The 20,161-nt window shown below is 41.3% G+C and overlaps 1 protein-coding gene across 3 annotated transcripts in view; it reads left to right on the top strand.

The window, feature by feature from the left end:
- The window catches only part of gtf2h1 (general transcription factor IIH, polypeptide 1), a 69,585-nt gene extending 51,173 nt beyond the window's left edge, over positions 1–18,412 (top strand). For all 3 annotated transcript variants that reach the window (XM_048545091.1, XM_048545090.1, XM_048545089.2), the window contains 4 exons: positions 2,623–2,713; positions 3,785–3,900; positions 12,517–12,609; positions 17,831–18,412. In XM_048545091.1, the coding sequence (XP_048401048.1) occupies positions 2,623–2,713; positions 3,785–3,900; positions 12,517–12,609; positions 17,831–17,917 (387 nt within the window). In that variant the 3' untranslated portion in view covers positions 17,918–18,412. The remainder of the gene's footprint in view (positions 1–2,622; positions 2,714–3,784; positions 3,901–12,516; positions 12,610–17,830) is intronic.
- The last annotated feature ends 1,749 nt before the right edge of the window (positions 18,413–20,161 follow it).

The raw sequence follows: 20,161 nt of genomic DNA, 5'->3' as shown, positions 1-20,161 counted from the left end.
GTAAGTGCATCCACGTACTGAATAAGAAGTTTTCTTGTAAATGCTTAACAAATCCGTCTCCATTGTAGCCCCTTACACTATGGCAGTCCCAGTCTATGTTTGGAAAGTTAAAATCCTCTACCATAACCAACCTATTATTTTTATAGATAACTGAGATGTCCTTACAAATTTGTTTCTCAATTGTCTACTGCCTATTGGGTCATCCATAGTACAATCTCAATAAAGTGATTATCCCTTTTTTTAATTTCTCAGTTCTACCCAAATAACTTCCACGGATATATTCCCAGGAATATCCTCTTGAAGTAGAGCCGTAATGTTATCCCTAATCAAAAATGCCACTCACAATGCTCTCTTTCCCCGCTTTCCATGTTTCTTATAGCATTTATGTCCTGCAACATTAAGCTGCCAGTCCTGTCCATCCGTGAGCCACGTCTCTGTAACTGATATGATATCCCAGTCTCATGTTTGCAACCATGCCCCGGGTTCATCTGCCTTACCTCTTGTGTTGAAATAAATGCAGTTTAATTTGTCAGTTCTACCTCTTTCTCTGTTTTGTTCTGGTCTGCCCTGACTATTTGATTCACTCCTTTTCCTAACTGCACCAGTCTCAGACTGATCTATTTCCTCACTATATCCCTTGGTTCCCAAACCTCCCCACCCACCCTGGGCTGCCTTACTAGTTTAAATCCTCCCAAGCAGCGGTAGCAAATATCCCCGCCGGTATATTAGTCCCCTTCCACTTCAGGTGAATCTGTTCTTCTTGTACAGGTCACTTCTACCCCAGAAGAGATTCCAATGATCCAAAAGCTTCTGACTTGCTTTTATTATCCACAGTACTTTCATGGCTAGTCAGTTAAGTTCCTGGGCAGTAGTAATCCCTGGAATTTTCGTAATGGAGGATCCAGGGATGGTGATGCTCCCTTGAATATCAAGGGAGAAGTAGTGGATTCTCTCATACTGAGTATGGTCATTGCTTGTTACTTTTGTGAGGCAGATGCTGACTGCCACCACTTGGCCTAAGGCTGACTATTGTCCAGCTGTCACTGTGTACTGTCTGGTATCTAAGATGTTATGAATGGTATCACAAATCATAGTTGTCAGCAAACATCCCTACATCAGATCTTATGATAGAGGAAAGATCTGTTGAAACAGTTGAAGATAGTTGGGCAAAGTGTATTAAAGACCTCTTGCAGTGATGCCCTGGGTCTGAGGCATTGGCTACCACATCTTTGTGCTTAATATGTGTTGGGCCAGTGGAGAGTTTCCCCCTTGATTTACATGGATTTCAGTTCTGTTGGGACTTCTTGAAGTTACACTCAGTCAAATGCTGCATTCAAGTCAAGGGCAATCGCCTCACATATGTAATTCAGCACTTTTGATTGTGTCAGGATCAAAGCTGTAATAAGGCCTTGAGCTTGTGGCCCTAGTGGGACATGAACTGAACATCCCTTGGGCAGGCTATTGCTGAGTTAAAGCTCCTTGCCAATGCTGTTAATGACATCTTTCCTCACTTTGCTGATGATTAAGGGTAGGCTGGTGTGTTTGTGGCACATCCAAATGGGATGTGTCCTACTCTTTGTGGAAGAATATATGTGGACAGTCTTCTACATTGTTAGGGACACTGCAAGTTTTGAGCACAAATCTTCAGTACAGTTTGGATATTGCCTGTAACCTAGTTATTCCCAAATTCAAAGTGTTTGATCATTTCTCGATATCACATGAAGTGAATTGAATTACCTGAAGGTTAGCATCTGTGGTGCTAGTGACCTTAGGAGAAGCCCAAGATTGGTTATCAATTGGAAATAATGGCAAATGCTTTAATATTGTATTTTGTCTTGATATGCTGGGCTTTCCCATGTTGAGGCTGGTGATGTTTATGGAGCCTCTACCAGTGATTTAATAGCTTACTATTTGCATCTGGATCCAGCTAGACTGCACATCTTTAATCTGATCTAATAATTATGGGATTGGTTATGTCAGTCTATAGCATGCTACTCCCATTATTTAGTATACATGTCGTGGTGTGTTTTATATTGCCTCTGTTTGTTCTTCCTACCAAAATGAATCGCCTTATATTTCTCCACATTCATTTTTTTCTGCAGCATACCTGCCCATTCCACCAACTTGCCCCTGACTTTCTGGAATTTTGCACTATCTTCCTCATGGTTTACAGTGCTTCCAAGTTGTAACATCACCATATGGCACATAATTTTGACCTCCTGATATACTGACTCCACTTCTTGGAGTCATACCTAGCACAAAGAAGGTGGTTGTGATTGTTGGAGTCTGAGCACTAGGACATCACTGAAGGAGTTCCTCAGGGTAACGCGCGTCAGCCCGACTACATTCCCCTGCTTTATCACTGACCTTGCCTCCATCCTAACGTCATAAATGGAGATGCTTGCTGATGACAACACAATGTTCATCACTGTTTGTAGCTCCTTACAGACTGAAGCAATCCTTATCCATATGCAACAAGACATGGAAACATTCAAACTTGGATTAATATGACCAGTAAATTTTATAAATATGCATATTTTCTCCTTACTCCACTGACTGTGAAGCATAGTTCAAAGTCAAAGGTCATTTCATTGATATTTTCCTACCAAATCCTTTGCTCAGGTTCTGTCCAGCAGTATGGCTAGTAGTGCAATTACTGACTTGTCACCTGGTGGAGTGCTCATGCAGGGAGGAACATCCCAAGCTGTAAACCGTGAGTATCTGTCCTGATACACAGACTGGGCAGTGTCACTAATGTTGCATTTTTGTTGAACTGTATTAAAGTCATAAACAAAGACCTGTAGAAGCTGGAGATCTGAAACAAAAACAAATTGCTGGAGAAACTCAATAGGTCTTTCAGCATCTATGGAGAGAAAATAAAAGTTAATTGTTCGAGTCTAGTGACTCTTCATCGACATTCTGACTTAGAGTCACTGGACTTCAAACATTAATTCTGATTTATCCCTACTGATGATGTCAGACCTGAGTTTCTCCAAGAATTTCTGTTTTGGTTTGCGTTGAAGTCATTCTGACTGTACTGACAATGTATCTGTAAATCATGGTTTGATGTGGTCTTTTGGTTCATATGATCCTTACTGTTTTCTGGCCACAGAGATACAGCTCCTCCAATGATTCAGAGATATTGCACCCACTATTGTGCAGTCTTGATTGGAAAGTAACCATTTGCATCATCGTTCTGACCTGATGGCAGTAACGGTGAACATGGTGGAAAGGTGCTACAGGCAAAACGGAAATTCAAAAAGTCAAATTATTATTGGCATCTGAAGTTAGAAACTTTATCAATAGTGCAATTAAAAAACCCTAAATCATAGAGTTTCAGGATTCATGATACAATGTAGCCATGAAAAAACAGCCTTATTTCTTCTACATCATTGGCAGAATTAAAATACTCTACTGCTTTAAATTTCTGCAGGCCATATTGAGCTCAGAATTATATAGAAGGCTGCACAATATAAGCATCAGTAAGCTGTGCTCTCTGAGTAGCTCCCTAGGTATTCAAGGTAACTTCCTCTTGCTTGGAATAATGTAGTTTTTAAAAATCTAATTATTAACCCCTTAGAATTCTAAGAACCTACACTTTCAGTAAATAATCTTAAAATAGACGTACATCTCTCGGTTTCATCACAAGCACCATTACAATATATATTTCTAGCAATGGTGTCAAGAGATTGGTTCTTGGTTCAGCAGTCTTGTCTACTAAAGCTGAGAGAATCTGGAAACATTAGATTTTTTTTAAGCACATTATATGTTGATTTTGTTGTAGAGATGATGCCAAATGATGTCCAGATGGAACTGAAACATTTGTATGTGGCAGTGGCAGAGTTGCTCAGGCATTTCTGGTCCTGTTTTCCTGTCAATACACCATTCCTTGAGGAGAAGGTAAGCATTTGAATGTGGTCTGATCATCTTACTATTAGTGATTGTTAAAGCTACTAACTTTAAACACAGCTTAGCCTTTGCGTTGTTATAGGAACTTGAAGCATCGTGGGGTTTTAAAATCTGTAAGAACTTGAAAATTGTTAAATTTTCAATCTCTGGTCTTGTTCCAATTTCAATCAGACATTTTACACCAGTACTAGTTTATAACTACATAAAAATATCGATTCATCTGAAAAACACTTTAGTTGATATTTTTCATCTTGACAAAATATTTCCCTGGACCCTACCCTTGTATTTTCGATTCTAATCATGTTCCAGTTTCACCTTCCATATTTATTTTACTTTTCGACTTCCTGCATAATTACATAGATGTCTTTGTGTCTACTCTCCGTTAAACCAATCTGTTTTAATTATGAGCAATATCAAGTCAAGCTCCTTTTTGGCATGGACCAGATTTTAAAACTATATTTAGTTGGCATTAGATTAGATTCCCTACAGTGCGGAAACAGGCCCGTCGGCCCAACAAGTCCACACCGCCCCTTGGAGCATCCCACCCAGACTCATCCCCCTATAACCCACACACCCCTGAATACTACAGGAAATTTAGCATGGCCGATCCACCTAGCCTGCACATCTTTTGACTGTTGGAGGAAACCGGAGCACCGGAGGAATTCCACGCAGACACGGGGAGAACGTGCAAACTCTGCACAGATGGTTACCCGAGGCTGGAATTGAACCCGGATCCCTGGCGCTGTGAGGATGCAGTGCTAACCACTGAGCCACCGTGACGCCCCCAATATGCAGTCGTGTGTGTAAAGGCCACAGGATGGCTACAGGGTGAAAAGAGAATAAAATTTACACAATTATAAAAGATGGGTTTTGAGGTGTGAGGTGGTACCAAGTCTCATGGTTGCGGTAAAATAGATTTGAATTCTGTCTCTTTTTGTGCGTTTACTGTCCAATAGAAATACTTGGCACTGACACGAAATGGAAAAGTGTACCAGTTTTCTGGACATTGAGAACCCACCTTTGTCTGCTGCAACAACATGACTAGGAAGAGAACAAATGGGCCGTATAGATTATACTTAATACTGTTACAGTTACGAATATGGTTAAGCCCAAATAGTTTAACTTCTCAAAGTGGTAATTATTTCATAACAGTTACAAGAGTACTTTGCTGTGTATTTCCTTATCTTCAAGTGATGGGTGAAATTATGACATTTCAGGGGCATGAGCAACATTGAGTTATTAGATATTTTCCAATCAGCCTGATCAGACATGTTGTTACCCACCTCTTAAGCAGGTGGGGCTTTAACCTGGGCCTCCTACCCCAGAGGTCGGGATGCTGTCACAGGAGTCCCTGTAGCAGCAATCATGCTTGTGCTGACAAATAGCAAGTAAAATTCATGCCACACAAGTTACAGACAATGACCATCTTCAATATGCGCAAATTGGAGCATCGGCCCTTGACACAGAGTCATACGGTAGGGAAACAGACCCTTCGGTCTGAATCGCCTATGCTGACCAAGTTTCCCAAATTAAGCTCGTCCCACTAGTCTGCACTTGGCCCAAATCCCTCTAAACCTTTCCTATTCATGTATCTATTGAAGTATCTTTTAATGTTGTATCTGTACTTGTATCTACAAGTTGCTCTGGCGGCTCGTTCCAGACATGAACCACCCTCTGCATGAAAACGTCGCCCCTCAGGTCCCTTCTAAATCGTTCTCTTTTCACCCTAAAAACATGCCCCCAGTTTTGAACTCACCCACACTAGGAAGATGACCTTTGCTATTTACCTTATCAGTGCCCCAGGTGATTTTATAAGCTTCCCTAAGACCATAAGACATAGGAGTGGAAGTAAGGCCATTCGGCCCATCGAGTCCACTCCGCCATTTAATCATGGCTGATGGGCATTTCAACTCCACTTCCCTGCACTCTCACCATAGCCCTTGATTCCTTGTGAGATCAAGAATTTATCAATCTCTGCCTTGAAGACATTTAATGTCCCAGCCTCCACTGCGCTCCGTGGCAATGAATTCCACAGGCCCACCACTATCTGGCTGAAGAAATGTCTCCTCACTTCCATTTTAAATTTACCCCCCCTAATTCTAAGGCTGTGCCCACGGGTCCTAGTCTCTGTGCCTAATGAAAACAACTTTCCAGCGTCCACCCTTTCTAAGCCATACATTATCTTGTAAGTTTCTGTTAGATCTCCCCTCAACCTTCTAAACTCTAATGAATACAATCCCAGGATCCTCAGCCGTTCATCGTACGTAAAACCTACCATTCCAGGGATCATCTGCTGGACATGCTCCAGTGCCAGTATGTCCTTCCTGAGGTGTGGGGCCCAAAATTAGACACCGTATCCTAAATGGGGTTTATAAAGTCTTAGAAGCACATCACTGCTTTTATATTCCAACCCTCTTGAGATAAACGACAACATTACATTCGCTTTCTTAATCACGGACTCTACCTGCAAGTTAACCTTTAGAGAATCCTGGACCAACACTTTCAGATCCCTTTGTACTTCTGCTTTACGAATTTTCTCACCATTTAGAAAATATCCATGCCTGTATTCTTTTTTCCAAAGTGCAAAGCCTCGCATTTGCTCACGTTGAATTTCATCAGCCATTTCCTGAACCACTCTCCTAAACTGTCTAAATCTTTCTGCAGCCTCCCCACCTCCTCAGTACTACCTGCCTGCCCACCTATCTGCGTATCATCGACAAACTTCACCAGAATGCCCCCAGTCCCTTTATCCAGATCATTAACATATAATGTGAACAGCTGCGGCCCCAACACTGAACCCTGCGGGACACTACTTGTCACTGGTTGCTATTCTGAAAAAGAACCTATTATCGCAACTCTCTGCCTTCTGTCAGACAGCCAATCCTCAATCCAAGCCAGTAGCTCACCTCGGACACCATGGGCCCTCACCTTACTCAACAGCCTCCTGTAAGGCACCTCATCAAAGGCCTCTTGGAAGTCTAGATAGATAACATCCACTGGGTTTCCCTGGTCGAACCTACTTGTTACCTCTTCAAAGCATTCTAACAGGTTTGTCAGGCACGACTTTCCCTTACTAAATCCATGCTGACTTGTTCTAACCCAACCCTGCACTTCCAAGAATTTAGAAATCTCATCCTTAACAATGGATTCCAGAATTTTACCAACAACCAAGGTTAGGCTAGTCGGCCTATAATTTTCCATCTTTTGCCTTGATCCTTTCTTAAACAAGGGTGTTACAACAGCAATTTTCCAATCATCTGGGACTTTCCCTGACTCCAGTGACTTTTGAAAGATCACAACCAAAGCCTCCGCTATTTCCTCAGCCACCTCCCTCCAAACTCTAGGAAGTAGCCCATCAGGGCCAGGAGACTTATCAATTTTTAGACACTTTAGCTTTTCCAGCACTTTCTCTTTTGTAATGCCTACCATACTCAATGCTGTCCCCTGACTCTCCTTAATTGTTGGGATACTACTCATGTCTTCCACTGTGAAGACTGACGCAAAGTACTTGTTAGGTTCTTCAGCTATTTCCGTATCTCTCATCACTAGCCTTCCAACATCAATTTGGAGCAGCCCAATGTCTACTTGTGCCTCTCGTTTGTTTCTTATGTATTGAAAGAAGCTTTTACTATCATTTCTAATATTACTAGCTAGCCTACCTTCATATTCGATTTTCTCCTTCTTTATTTCTCTCTTTGTTATCCTCTGTTTTTGTAGCTTTCCCAATCTTCTGATTTTCCGGTGCTCTTGGCAACTTTATAGGCTGTCTCTTATTCTTTGATATGTTTCCTGACTTCCTTTGTCAGCCATGGCTGTCTAATCCCACCCCAGATAATCTTTGTTTCCGTTAGGATGAACGTCTGTATTGTGCCGTCAATTACACCCAGAAACTCCTGCCATTGTTGCTCTGCTGTCTTCCCTGCTAGGCTGTGCTTCCAGTCGACTTTCGTCAGTTCCTCTCTCATGTCCCTATAATTACCTTTATTTAACTGTAACACCATTACGTCCAATTTTGCCTTCTCTCTTTCAAACTGCAGTCTGAACTCTACCATATTATGATCGCTGCTTCCTAGGTGTTCCCTTGCTTTAAGATCTTTTATAAAGTCTGGCTCATTACATAGCACTAAGTGCAGAATAGCCTGCTCCCTTGTGGCTCCATCACAAGCTGTTCCAAAAAGCCATCCTGTAAACATTCCATAAATTCCCTTTCTTTGGATCCACCGACAACATTATTCACCCAATCCACCTGCATATTGAAATCCCCCTGACCACCGTGTCCTTGCCTTTCTGACATGCCCTATCTACCTCCTGGTGCATTTTGCCCCCCTGGTCCTGATCACTGTTAGGACGTCTGTACATTACTCCCATTTTGGTTGTTTTGCCTTTGTGGTTCCTGAACTCCACCCACACAGACTCTACATCCTCTGACCCTATGTCATTCAGTGCCATAGATTTAATTTCATTCGTAATTAACAAGGCAACACTGCCCCCTCTGCCCACCTCCCTGTCTTTTGGATAAATTGTATATCCTTGGATATTTTTGCCAGTCCTGAACTCAGTGCAACCATGTCTCTGTGATGCCTACCACATCATAATAATTCAAGATAATTTGTGCTGTTAATTCATTTACTTTGTTCCGAATACTATGAGCATTTAGGTAAAGTGCCTTAATACTAACTTCCTTATCGTTCTTAGAGAAATTGGCTATCCTTCCTTTTTGCTGTATTCCTAGTCTGCCTTGAGCTTAAACCCACCTGTACACATGCTATCCTGCTGCTTATCTTTCCATTTAACTCCATACTCCCTGTCACTTTCGCTTTCCCTTCCCCCCCCCCACCCAACTCAGAAGTTTAAAGTCCTACTGACCACCCTATTTATGCTTTTTGCTAGAACACTGGTTCCAGATCGATTCAGGTGGAGACCGTCCCAACGGTACAGATCCCCCCGGTTCCAAAACTGATGCCAATGCCCCATGAAATGGAATTCTTCTTTCCCACACCAATCTCTTAGCCACATGTTTACTTCCCTAACTTTCTTATCCCTATGCCAATTGGCATGTGGCTCGGGCAGTAATCCGGAGATTATGACCCTTGAGGACCTGTACTTCAGTTTCTTTCCTAGTACTTGATAATCCCTGAACAGGTCCTCTACCCTAGCTTTGCCTATGTTGTTTGTCCCAACGTGGACCACAACAACTGGATCCTTCCCCTCCCCCTTCAATAGCCTTTCAAGCTGGTTGGAGATATCCTGCACCCTGGCACCAGGCAGGCAACACACCCTGTGGGAGTCCCGATCCGCCTTCCGTAGGATACTATATGTTCCCCTAATTATAGAATCCCCTGTAACAACTACCTATCTTTTTGCTCCCCTGTCTTGAATGGCCTTCTGCACCACGGTGCTGTGGTCAGCTGGCTCATCCTGACCACAGTCCTTTCCCTCATCCGTACAGGGAGCACGAATCTCGTACCAGTTGGTCAAGGTCAAGGTCTGAGACTCCTGAACTCAGAATCCCCCTACCTGCCTCACTTACAGTCACACCCTATTGTCCCTGCACACTGAATTTGAATTACTTAATCTACCGGGAGTGACTGCCTCCTGAAACAGAGTGTCCAGGTAACTCTCCCCCTCCCGGATGTTCCGCCGAGTTTGAAGCTCAGATTCCAGATCATTAATTCTGACCTGGAGTTCTTCCAGCTACCTACACTTGCTGCAGATGTGGTCGCTGCCGTTCACAATGGGATCAGCCAGCTCCCACATCATACAGCTAGGTCAGCCCTAAACATCCCTTGCTCCAATGAAAGAAGTCCCAGCCTCTCCTTATAACTCAAAGCTTCCAGTCCTGGCGAAATTCTGGTAAATCTTTTCTGAACTATCTCCAATTTAATAATACCCTTCCTATAGCAGGGTGAACAGGACTGTCCACGTACTCCAGAAGAGGCCTCACTGACATCCTGTACAACCTTAATATGGTGTCCCAACTCCTGTATTCAATGGTCTGAGCAATGAAGGGTAGCGTGCTAAACACCATCTTAACCACCGTGTTTACCTGTGATGCAACTTTCAAAGAACTATGTACTTGAACCCCTAGGTCTCTCTATTCAACAACACCAAAGGTAGAGCCTTACCATTAACTGTATAAGTCCTGCTCTTGATCATTTTTTGAAAATGTAATACCTCGCATTTAACCAATCAATAGACTAACTATTGCCAGATCCCGTCCTATCAACATCCAGGTGGAGGGGTTTACAATTGACTGGAAACTGAATGAACCAGTCGTATAAATTCATAATGGCTACAATAGCAAATCAGGGGCTAGAAATTGTATTACCTCCTGATTCCACAGTCATTGTGCATCATCTACAAGGCACAAGTCAGGAGTATGATAGAATATTCTCCATTTGTCTTGATGTGTGCAGCTGCATCTAAACTCAAGAAGCTTGACGCTATCCAAACAAAGCAATCCACCTGATTGGCATCACATTCGCCACCTTAAACATTGACTACCTTCACCTTCCATGCAGTAACAGCAGTATTGTACCATCTGCAAGATGCACTGTAGTAACTCACATAGGATCATTTGATATTACCTTCAAACCTGACAGTTTTAAATGCATGGGAGTACAACCACCTGTAAATTCTCCTTGAAGCCACACACTATTCTAACTTACAATTGTGTCATCATTCCATCATTGTCACTGGGTCAAATTTCTGGAACTCCTTCCCTAGCAATTTTAAGGGTGTTCCTACACTCCATGGACTGTGGTGGTTTACCACAATGCCACCACCTCTGCTGGGTCTGTCCTGCTAGTAGGACATACAAACAAGGATCAGGAGTAAATCATTCAATCTGTTGAGATTGCTCTGCCATTCAGCATACACATGGCTAATTTGATTGTAACTTGAAGTCTGCATTTCCCTGTTTACCTTCACCCCATTAACAAGAATCTGTCAGTTAAAAATTTTAAAGGACTCTGCAGTCACCACTTATTCAGGAAGAGAGTTCCGAAGACCCACAACCTATAACCTCAGAGAGGTCCCTAATCTAAAACAGCTTTATCCTTTTGCTTTTCCTCCGTCTGAAGTGTTCTTTCTTTTTCTGTCTTCTAATTGGAGTTCAAGTATTTTCAGTACCTTTTCTATATCAAACCTCTTCATTTGCAGAATTTTGGCTAATTCAATCAAATTACTGACTGGTTTACATTGCCCTTCATCAGTTTTAAATGTTAGTCAATTATCTCAATTACATTTGCTTTCCTAGCCTCTGTTTTTAATTCCAACTTCAACTTGGCTGCCAATTCTAATAACCTGGCTTTGAGTATTATTCAAGGTTTTAATCTTGCACTCATCAGGACATTTCACAAGTGTACAAATTCAAGGAGAAAACCATTCTCATCTCATGCAATATAAACATTGCTGATTGGTTGGCAACTGGACTCTGATTAGCAGAGGTCTTGCCAACAGAGAATGTACCCATTAATGCTGTTTGACTCTTTTAACAGCCAGGTTTAGTTTAAATTGTGAACTAGACCGGTTAAATGATTAGATTGGTCAAGCCATTATCTTGAGAAGTAAACAAACAAATGGCTGTCATTTATTTTGTTGAGTTGAAATAGGCACTGTGCGATGACCTGTTCTTTCTGTCTGCAAGGTGTTAGTATATGCAGCTCAAGTGTGCCACACTGCGAGCCCAACTGACCACACTAAGCTGGTTCATTATGACTAATTGTATGCTTTCTCTATATTAGACTTGGACAATAAGGATCAATCAATTGGAATGCTTTAATAAACACAAAATTATTTTTTTATTATAAAACAGAACTTATTCAATGAACATGGAAAACTAGGTAACAAACTTGGTTTGTAATATGACTCTATTAATGTTTACATCTCTAAATAATGCAAAACATAAGTAGATGGAGGTTTGAGATACTTAGAAGTTGTTGGTCTGACATACTGGCTTGAGTAGATGGGTGTCGCCAAACATAGATAGTTGTCTTTAGGATGTTAGCAGTTGCAACTTGCTCCAGAAATACAGTTTCAATAAGTCTTCCAGTTGCCTTTCAAGAGGGCAATTCAAGTTTCACAGCAGAGGTGTTCCGAAACACAAGAAACAAGTTGAGCAGCCTGTTCTTTAGCAGGTATCTCCTAACTGAAACTCCAAAACCAACTCCAAGTGTGCAAAACATTATTCAACTATGACAGCCATAAAACCCAATTATGCAAAAGTCAGGTGCTTTCCTTGAAGGAAGTTCAAACAACCAAGGGCATCAATTATCTGGAATTGTGCTTCCAAAAATTATTCATTTTTAACATATAAAAAATTGTTCCAATGTTCCTTTTCATTGACCTGTTTAAAAGGAAAAAATGTGTAGACTCAACTTTGCAGAAATGATTAAATATAATGATTATGATGGTTTGGGAAGATCTAGCTGAGTGAAATGATCAACAATGATCTGACCTAAAGACAGCAGGCTTGAAGGGCAGGATGACCTACTCCAATGCCTATTTCTTATGTTAAATCTTAGAGAATTCCTCGTGTTTGCATAATGTTTGTTGGTTTCTTGCAGAAGTTCAGTGATTTCTTCTGTTTTTTGTCTGCTGTGATAGGTTGGGAAGATGATGAACAACCTGGAGAGATTTCAGATGACAAAACTACGGCCGTTCCGAGAGAAGCTGCAGAAGCTATACATCAGTACAAATGTGAGTGTTGGCAGTTATGCTCACAAGACATGGTTATGCTGGTGGGAGACAGGAATGTATGAATTCTGAAGGAAAGCGATATACCAGTAATGTTGCATATTTGGTTCATATATTGCCTCATATGTGGTGGAAGGAGCATGTTTCAGCTTTAATATTACAGACTGCCTTGAACAAAAGATTCAGTGTCAGCTCTTTGAGTACTGTATGCTCATTGTGCTCATTCCTGTGGTGGCTGTTGTTATAGTAGTAGCTTTCAGTGATGTTACACCAGCAACATATACGAGCTAATCCTAAGTGGCTTCTTTTAAATATTATGAGGGCTTTTGTTTCTCCAGTGTTATATACATTCCTAGTTTCTTTCTTAGGTTTCCTGAGCTATTTTAAAATGCAGGCCTCCATTTTGTTAATTCTCCAAAGCATTCATTTGGCCCATCATCGCACAAGACAAAGGGGACAGAAGAGCTCTCATTGACCATGGCTTCCTCCAATTCTGCTATTTTTTGACATTCTAAAAGCATCTTGCGATTGGAGCAACCTTCAATCTTGTGACTCTTTGATATGAGTTATGACATAATCATAGAATCATGATCCATTTGGTCTATCAAGTCCACACTGAACCTCCAAAGAGCATCCCACCCAGATCCAACTCCCATATCCCTGTAACCCTGCATTTCCCTAATACTAATTCATCTAGCCTGTACATTGCTGAACACAATGGGCAATTTAGCATGACCAATCCACCTAATCTGCACATCTTTGTACTGTGGGGGGAAAACTGAGCGCCAGAAAGAAACCGACACAGACACAGACACAGACACAGGGAGAACATGCAAACTCCACACTGACAGTGGCTCGGGGCTGGAATTGAACCTGGGTCCTTGGCATTTTGAGGCAGCAGTGCTAACCACTGAGCCGCCATGCTACCCCATACAAGAAGAAGTAAAAGTATTTATCCAATTACTTTTTGAAAGCTATTGAATCATCTTCCCTTGCTCTTTTAGGCAATGTGTTTCAGGGCATCTTAACTTACTGCATAAAAATTATTCCTCATGTTACCATTTATTCCTTTGCCACTTAATTTAAAACTGGCCTTCTGCCAATAGAAACTGTTTCTCTCTGTTTACTCTATCAAGGCTGTTCATGATTTTGAACACCTCTATCAAATCAGTACTTACTTTCTCTGATCTAAAGTCAAACATATCAAAGATGGCAGCACCGTGGTATGCACTTGGGAAGGAGTTGCCCTGGAATTCTCAGCATTGACGCTGGCCTGATTTCACAGCAGCAGGTGAAATATGGGCAAAGGAACTTTCTGCTGATTATACCTTCCACCATCACAGCTGATGAATCAGTATTCCGTCATAATTGAAGACCACTTGAAATACATACTGAGTGTGACACGGATGTAGAATGTACTCTGATCACTAAAGAGTGACTATGTGGCAGCACTAGTGACTAAGCTGGCAGAGTCCTAAAAGGATATAGCCGCTTGACTGATTATGAAGGTGAACCACCAAGAGGGAATAATGTACCTGATCTTCTCAGCAGCCTACCTGCATCCAACCCAGAGCAGGGGGAATGCAGTGGCTCAAGAAAGCAGCTCACCACCACCTTCTCAAGGGCAACTAGGGATGGGCGAGAAATGCTGGCCAGCCAGTGACGCCCACATCCCACAAAAAATGAATAGAAAAACAAATCTATGACAGTTTCAGTAGGAGTGATGACCTCACAACCCTGTGGAGACAAAATCCTGTCTTAACTTTAAGAATAACCTCCATTGTGTGGTGTGGCACCACCACTGTCTAAATGAGAGAAACTTTGAACAGACCTAGTAACTCAAGACTGGGTCAGAGTTAAATGTACAGATCCCCTTATGGCTCAAACAGATCAGTTCCAGAGTTGATACCTCAGAGCTGGGAGATCCAGGTTTAAGCCCCACCTATTCCAGAAGGGTGTCATAGCATCTCTGAACAGGTTGATTTGAAAATATTTGAAGTAAAACAGTGACATGTTAATGGAAATTAAAGTAAAGAGCTGAGTTCTTGAACTGATTTGAAACCAACTTTTTGGACTTGTCATGGACAGGTGGAACTTCAACCAGACTTCATGGCTCAGAGGAAGGGACATGACTATTCTGTCCCAAGAGCTGAGTTCTTGCGTATAGCCATACAAGTCTGAAAGGGTCTGATCTAATCTGATTGTGGAATCTAAGCAAACTCAGGCCTGTTTAGTACTTGGATGGAAGACCAATTGAGAGTATCAGGTGCAGGAGTAGGATCTTATGACACAGTAGTAGTGTCAGTATCCCTGGGCCACAAATGACAGCTAAGCTCTTTGACGAGCTGGTGACATTGCGATGATGTCACTGGATCAGTGATCCAGACACCCAAGCTAATGTTTTGGCAATGCCATGTGTTTGAATCCCACCGCGACAGATAGTGAAATTCAGTAAGAGCTGAATTCTTCCCCAGTGGGGTGTTGGCTTCCAGATAAGGAAAGGGAAAAGTGAAGATTGATATTTTTACTATAATATACATTTACAATAAAAACTTTGTAAATACTGAAGTTTTTTTGCTGCCTCATTCAACATATGGATATCAGTATATGAAACTTTGTGGGTCATCAGTAGCAACAGAATTGTATTCAAGCACAATGTGTAACGCATGGCCCAGAACACCTACTAACAGGATAGCTCCCTCCTTTCCCAGTACTGATACCAATGTTCCATGAATTCCAGCCTATTTTTTCTACACCAATCTGTGCCACCTTATTACCCCTTTAATTTTATTGTTGCTGTGACATTTAGCTTGTGGCTCAGAACCATTTTCGCCTGCTTTCTAATTTTGCCCCTAACTAATCATATTCCCCCAGCAGAACCTCTTTCTTCATTGGTGCCTGCGTGGACTATGACAATTGGATCCCCCTGCCGCCTTCCCCTCCCATTTCTCTGCAGCCCAGATGAGATATCCTAAACCTAGGCTTCAGGCAGGCAATGCAGCCTTCGGGAGTCTCGATCCTGACCGCAGAGAATAGTGTCTATGTCCCTGACTGAAACTATATTTCTCTTTGCTTGCTCCTCTTGAATGGCTCCGATGGTGCTGCGATCAGTTTGCTTATCCTACCTACAGCCCCTGCTGTCATCCACACAGGGAGCAAGAATCTCAAACCTGTTAGACAAGCTCATGGCTAAGGTTCCTTCAGCACTGCTCCTGCATTCTTCTACCTGCCTCGCTTGTAGTCACACACTCTTGTCCCTGACTATTGACTGAATTTGAAGTAGTTCATCTAAGGGGTGTGATTGCTTTCTGAAACACAGCATCCAGGTAACTCTCCCCTTCCTGATGTGCCGCAATACCTGAAGGTCTGATTCCAGCTCATCAACTGTGACCTGGAGTTTCTCGAGCAATCAACACTTCCTACAGATGTGGTCTGTATGAACCACAAGGGGTCCACTAGCACCCGCATCTCATAGGTACAACAAAGTGACTCGCCCTGTGTCTCTATTATTTACTTAGTTCTTAAATTGTTTATTTTAAATTTCCTACATCTCTGTTTTTAATCTGTAAAATGTTTTTCCCATGTACTTTTAAACTGAATGTAACTCATTATTGATAAAGTAGCAGCTATTACCAACCAATAAACTTATGGTTTTCCTCTGATATCACTCATTGTTTTGTGCTGGGCCCCTGATTCTAGACTTCAATTTATCCTGTTAAAAGGACCTTGTAAGCTACAAACCAAAAAAGCAAGCTAAAAGCATCTCTTCCCTCTGCAGCAAATTCCCACACTGCTTCAGGTCCCAAAGACATATACTCACTGACTCTTAGTATGTGATCTCTGTTACTGACCGTGCAAAGCTTTTTGTCATTCAATTTTTCTTTGTCCAATACATGTATAATCACTGTTTAACAGAGAACATGTGCAGTCCTAACATTTTAACTCTGTCCTTGGGTAAATTTTAATGGTATAGTTACTGTCCTAGCAAAAGTCAAATGAGAACTATCTAATCTGCCTGGGTCAGTTGCATTTCTTTCAACTGAGTAATTTGACAAGTTGATCCAAACTGAATTTAGCGGATGTACTGACAATAATGAAAGCTTGCATTTATGTTAAGGCTTTGCAATTCACCATCTGAAGATGCCTCACAGAATTGTTATCGAACAGTTTTGGCATCAAGCCATAAAAACATATTAGAACATATGAACAAAAGCTTGGTCAAAGAAGTAGTTTTTGAGGTGTTATAAAAAAGATGTAAAGGAAGAAAGGTTTAAGAAGGGAATTGCAATGTCTTGGGCTTGGACACCTGAAGACATGATCAGCACTAATGTTGTCATCAAAACATTGGTTAGGTCACAGATGGAATATTATGTTCTATTTTGAGATCATATTTAGTGAGGAAATTGAGACCTTAGCAAGGGTGCAGAAGACACAGGCCAGTACCAGTGATGAAAGGTTTCAGTAACAGGGAGAGCCTAAAGAAACTGGGCAGCTTTCCTTAAATCAAAAAGGGCTAAGAAGAGACTTGAAAAAGGTGTTCAAAAGGTAAATATAGTAAGAAAACAAGCAAAGGTTCAGTATGCAGAGGATATTTAATTAGATAATTAGTTGACGTAGGAAATATAATTACAGAATTGTGATCTAGAATGCACTGCCTGAAAGGGTAGTGAAAGCAGATGAAGTAATTTTCAAAAGGGAATTGGAAAACATATGAAAGGGATCGGGAATTGAAATTGCGATTTCTTGATACTAAAACAGATTTTAGTATTGCCTGTGTCTTTCATGCTTAGAAAGTCTGTCATGGACATTTCACATTGCACAGATTTTTCTTGAACAGGTGTACTGTATGATGAAAGTGACAACTTAATTCTAGCAGTGGAAATGACTATTAAGGGAGGACATAATTTTAAGGTGATTGGAGGAAGGGTTAGGAGAGATGTCAGAGGTGGGTTCTTTACACAGAAGGGTGTGCGCGTGGAATGCGCTGCTGGTGATGGTAGTGGAGTCAGATATATTAGGGACTTTTAAACTTCTCTTGGATAGGCACATGGATGATAGTATAATGTAGGGTGTGCAGGGTAGTTGGATCTTAGTAGGATAATAGGTCGGCACAACATTGTGGGCCGAAGGGCCTGTACTGTGCTGTATTCTTCTATATTCTATGTACCCTGGCTAAGAATGTGAGTTTTGCTCCATGTTAATATTATTTTTCACTTTCTTGCAGTTGACTGGTCATTTAGAAGATATGTTACAGGTAGCCTTCAGTAAATTTCATACCTGGCAATCAAAACGAATGCTGAAAAAGACGTGATGTTGGATTTTTCTGAGATGTTTGAAAGCCAGAATGTGTTACCTGCAAAGTCCCAGCAGAAAATGCTACAAGCTCACCAACCTGCTATGCTGGATAGGGAGGTGAGAGCCCTGTGACATGAAGAGACTCGATGTAATTTGCAGAACTGCATATTGGGAGAAAGCAATTCAATAAGATGGACCACTCGGGAGTGTCTCTCACTGACTGACCAAAACGGAAGAGAGCTACCAGGACGAATTCCTGTGTAATACAGCTTGGGGAGGCAGTGCTTCTTCTCTGCACAAAGATTCTGTCAAATGATAACTGAGTATATTTAGAAATGGTCTTTCTAGCATAAACGTTTTTTTTCATTTTTGGGTACAATTTTAAACAAGAATGGCACAATGTAAATGTGAAACTTTTTCAAAGTGTAGCCCTCTGTTTTTGGATCCTGTTTGTAACTGGGGGGAAGTAAAAGATGTGGATATTTTAAATAAAGAATAAATGTGGAATTAATTTGAAGTTTCTCAAATGGTTTACCATTTATGTTGAAACATATCACGATTTCTGGAAATGTATACATGCTGGAGTGTGAAGTTGCTGACCCATTGCTGTACTTATAATTTTATATGATGCTTACTAAATACCTTTGCACATTCATAGTAACCTATCCAGAGACAACTTTACATATATACTGTGTACCTTATATCTAGAAATATCCCTGACTCTCAAATTTCCACAAACACCCAAGATTTTAGAAATATTGGATTTGTCTGAGAAGTACACCTAATATTTTTCTTACAATGTTTCCCTTGAAGTGATTTCATTTTCTGTGCTGAATGTTTTCGAGACAGATTGCTTGCAAGTTGTAAGAAGCTGCTTTGCGTGTTACAAATTACTATACATTGTGCATTATCTTGGGTTGTATTGTCTTGGCTCAGTCAATAGCACACTCACCTGTCAATCACAAGATTTCAAGTTCAAAACTGAAGATGACAGTTCCAGTACTGAAAGAGCATTGCAGTATTGGAGGTGTAGTCTTCAAATGAGACATTGAATTGGAGGCCCTGTCTGCCTGCTTGGCTAGATGTAAAAGCTTGCATGGCATTATTTTACAGAAGAACAGGGCAGTTATTACCAATGTCCTTGCCAAAATTTATCATTTTCATGGCTCTAGTATCCAAATTGCCAGTACATATTTAAATAAACTCTATTCCAATGGAACAGCGCTATTTTTCCCTAGTACTAGTACCAGCAAGGCATAAATTGAAATTTCTTTTTCCTACACAACTCTTTCAGCTATACATAAAACTTTTTTTGGTTTCTATACCAATCCTACCATGGTTTGGATAACAATTCGTACATTATTAATTTTGACCTTGGGCTATCTCTCTCTTTGAGCAGAACTACCTTGACCTATGTCCTTGATTCCAATGTGGGCCATGACAACTGGATCCCCTCCCTGTCACTGCAGTTTTTCTCGTGAGCCACAAAATGTTGTTGATCCCGCCAACGTTTCTTTCTGTGCACTGTTTTGAATGACCATTTGTACCATACTGTCATGAAGTGTTTGCTTAGCTACAGCGCAGTAATCCTGCACGTGTCTTGTAATAGCAAAGGTTAAAGCTCCCCCAGCACTGCGCCTGGAATACCTTAACTACCTGTCTGTTACAGAGTCATACCAGTCAGAAACAGACCCTTTGGCCCAACCCGTCTGTGCCAACCATAATCCCAAAATGAACTAGCTCCACCTACTGTGCTTGACCCATGTCCCTCCAAACCTTTCCTATTCATGTGCTTACTCAAAATGTCTTTTGAATGTTGTAACTGTACCGAAATCAATCATTTCCTCTGAAGTTCATTCCCCACACGAACCATTCTGTAAGTTAAAAAATTGCCTCTCATGTTTTTTCTTAGATTGTTCCCATCTCACTCAAAATATGCTGTCTAGTCTTGAAATTCCCACCCTAGAAAAAGACACCTGGCATTCATTTTATTTATACCCTTTATTAGTTTATAAACCTCTAAGATCACATCTCAACCTCCTGTGCTCCAGTGGAGAATGTCCCAGGCCATCCAGCATCTCCTTACAACTCAAACCCTCCATTTCCAGCCATACCACTAACTGGACCTGCAACTGACTGCCGAAACTGGGCATTTTAATCCGATTAACTTTACTTCTTTACCCCCAACCCAGTAATTGCAGAATAATATCATCTTGAGCTAAAAACCTTTGACAGCAAGATCATGCTGCATCTGTGGCAT

This window comes from Stegostoma tigrinum, chromosome 17 (genome assembly GCF_030684315.1).
Source record: "Stegostoma tigrinum isolate sSteTig4 chromosome 17, sSteTig4.hap1, whole genome shotgun sequence".
Lineage (NCBI taxonomy): Eukaryota > Metazoa > Chordata > Chondrichthyes > Orectolobiformes > Stegostomatidae > Stegostoma > Stegostoma tigrinum.
The sequence above is the reverse complement of the archived record's forward strand: the minus strand, read 5'-3'. Positions and strand labels throughout refer to the sequence as shown.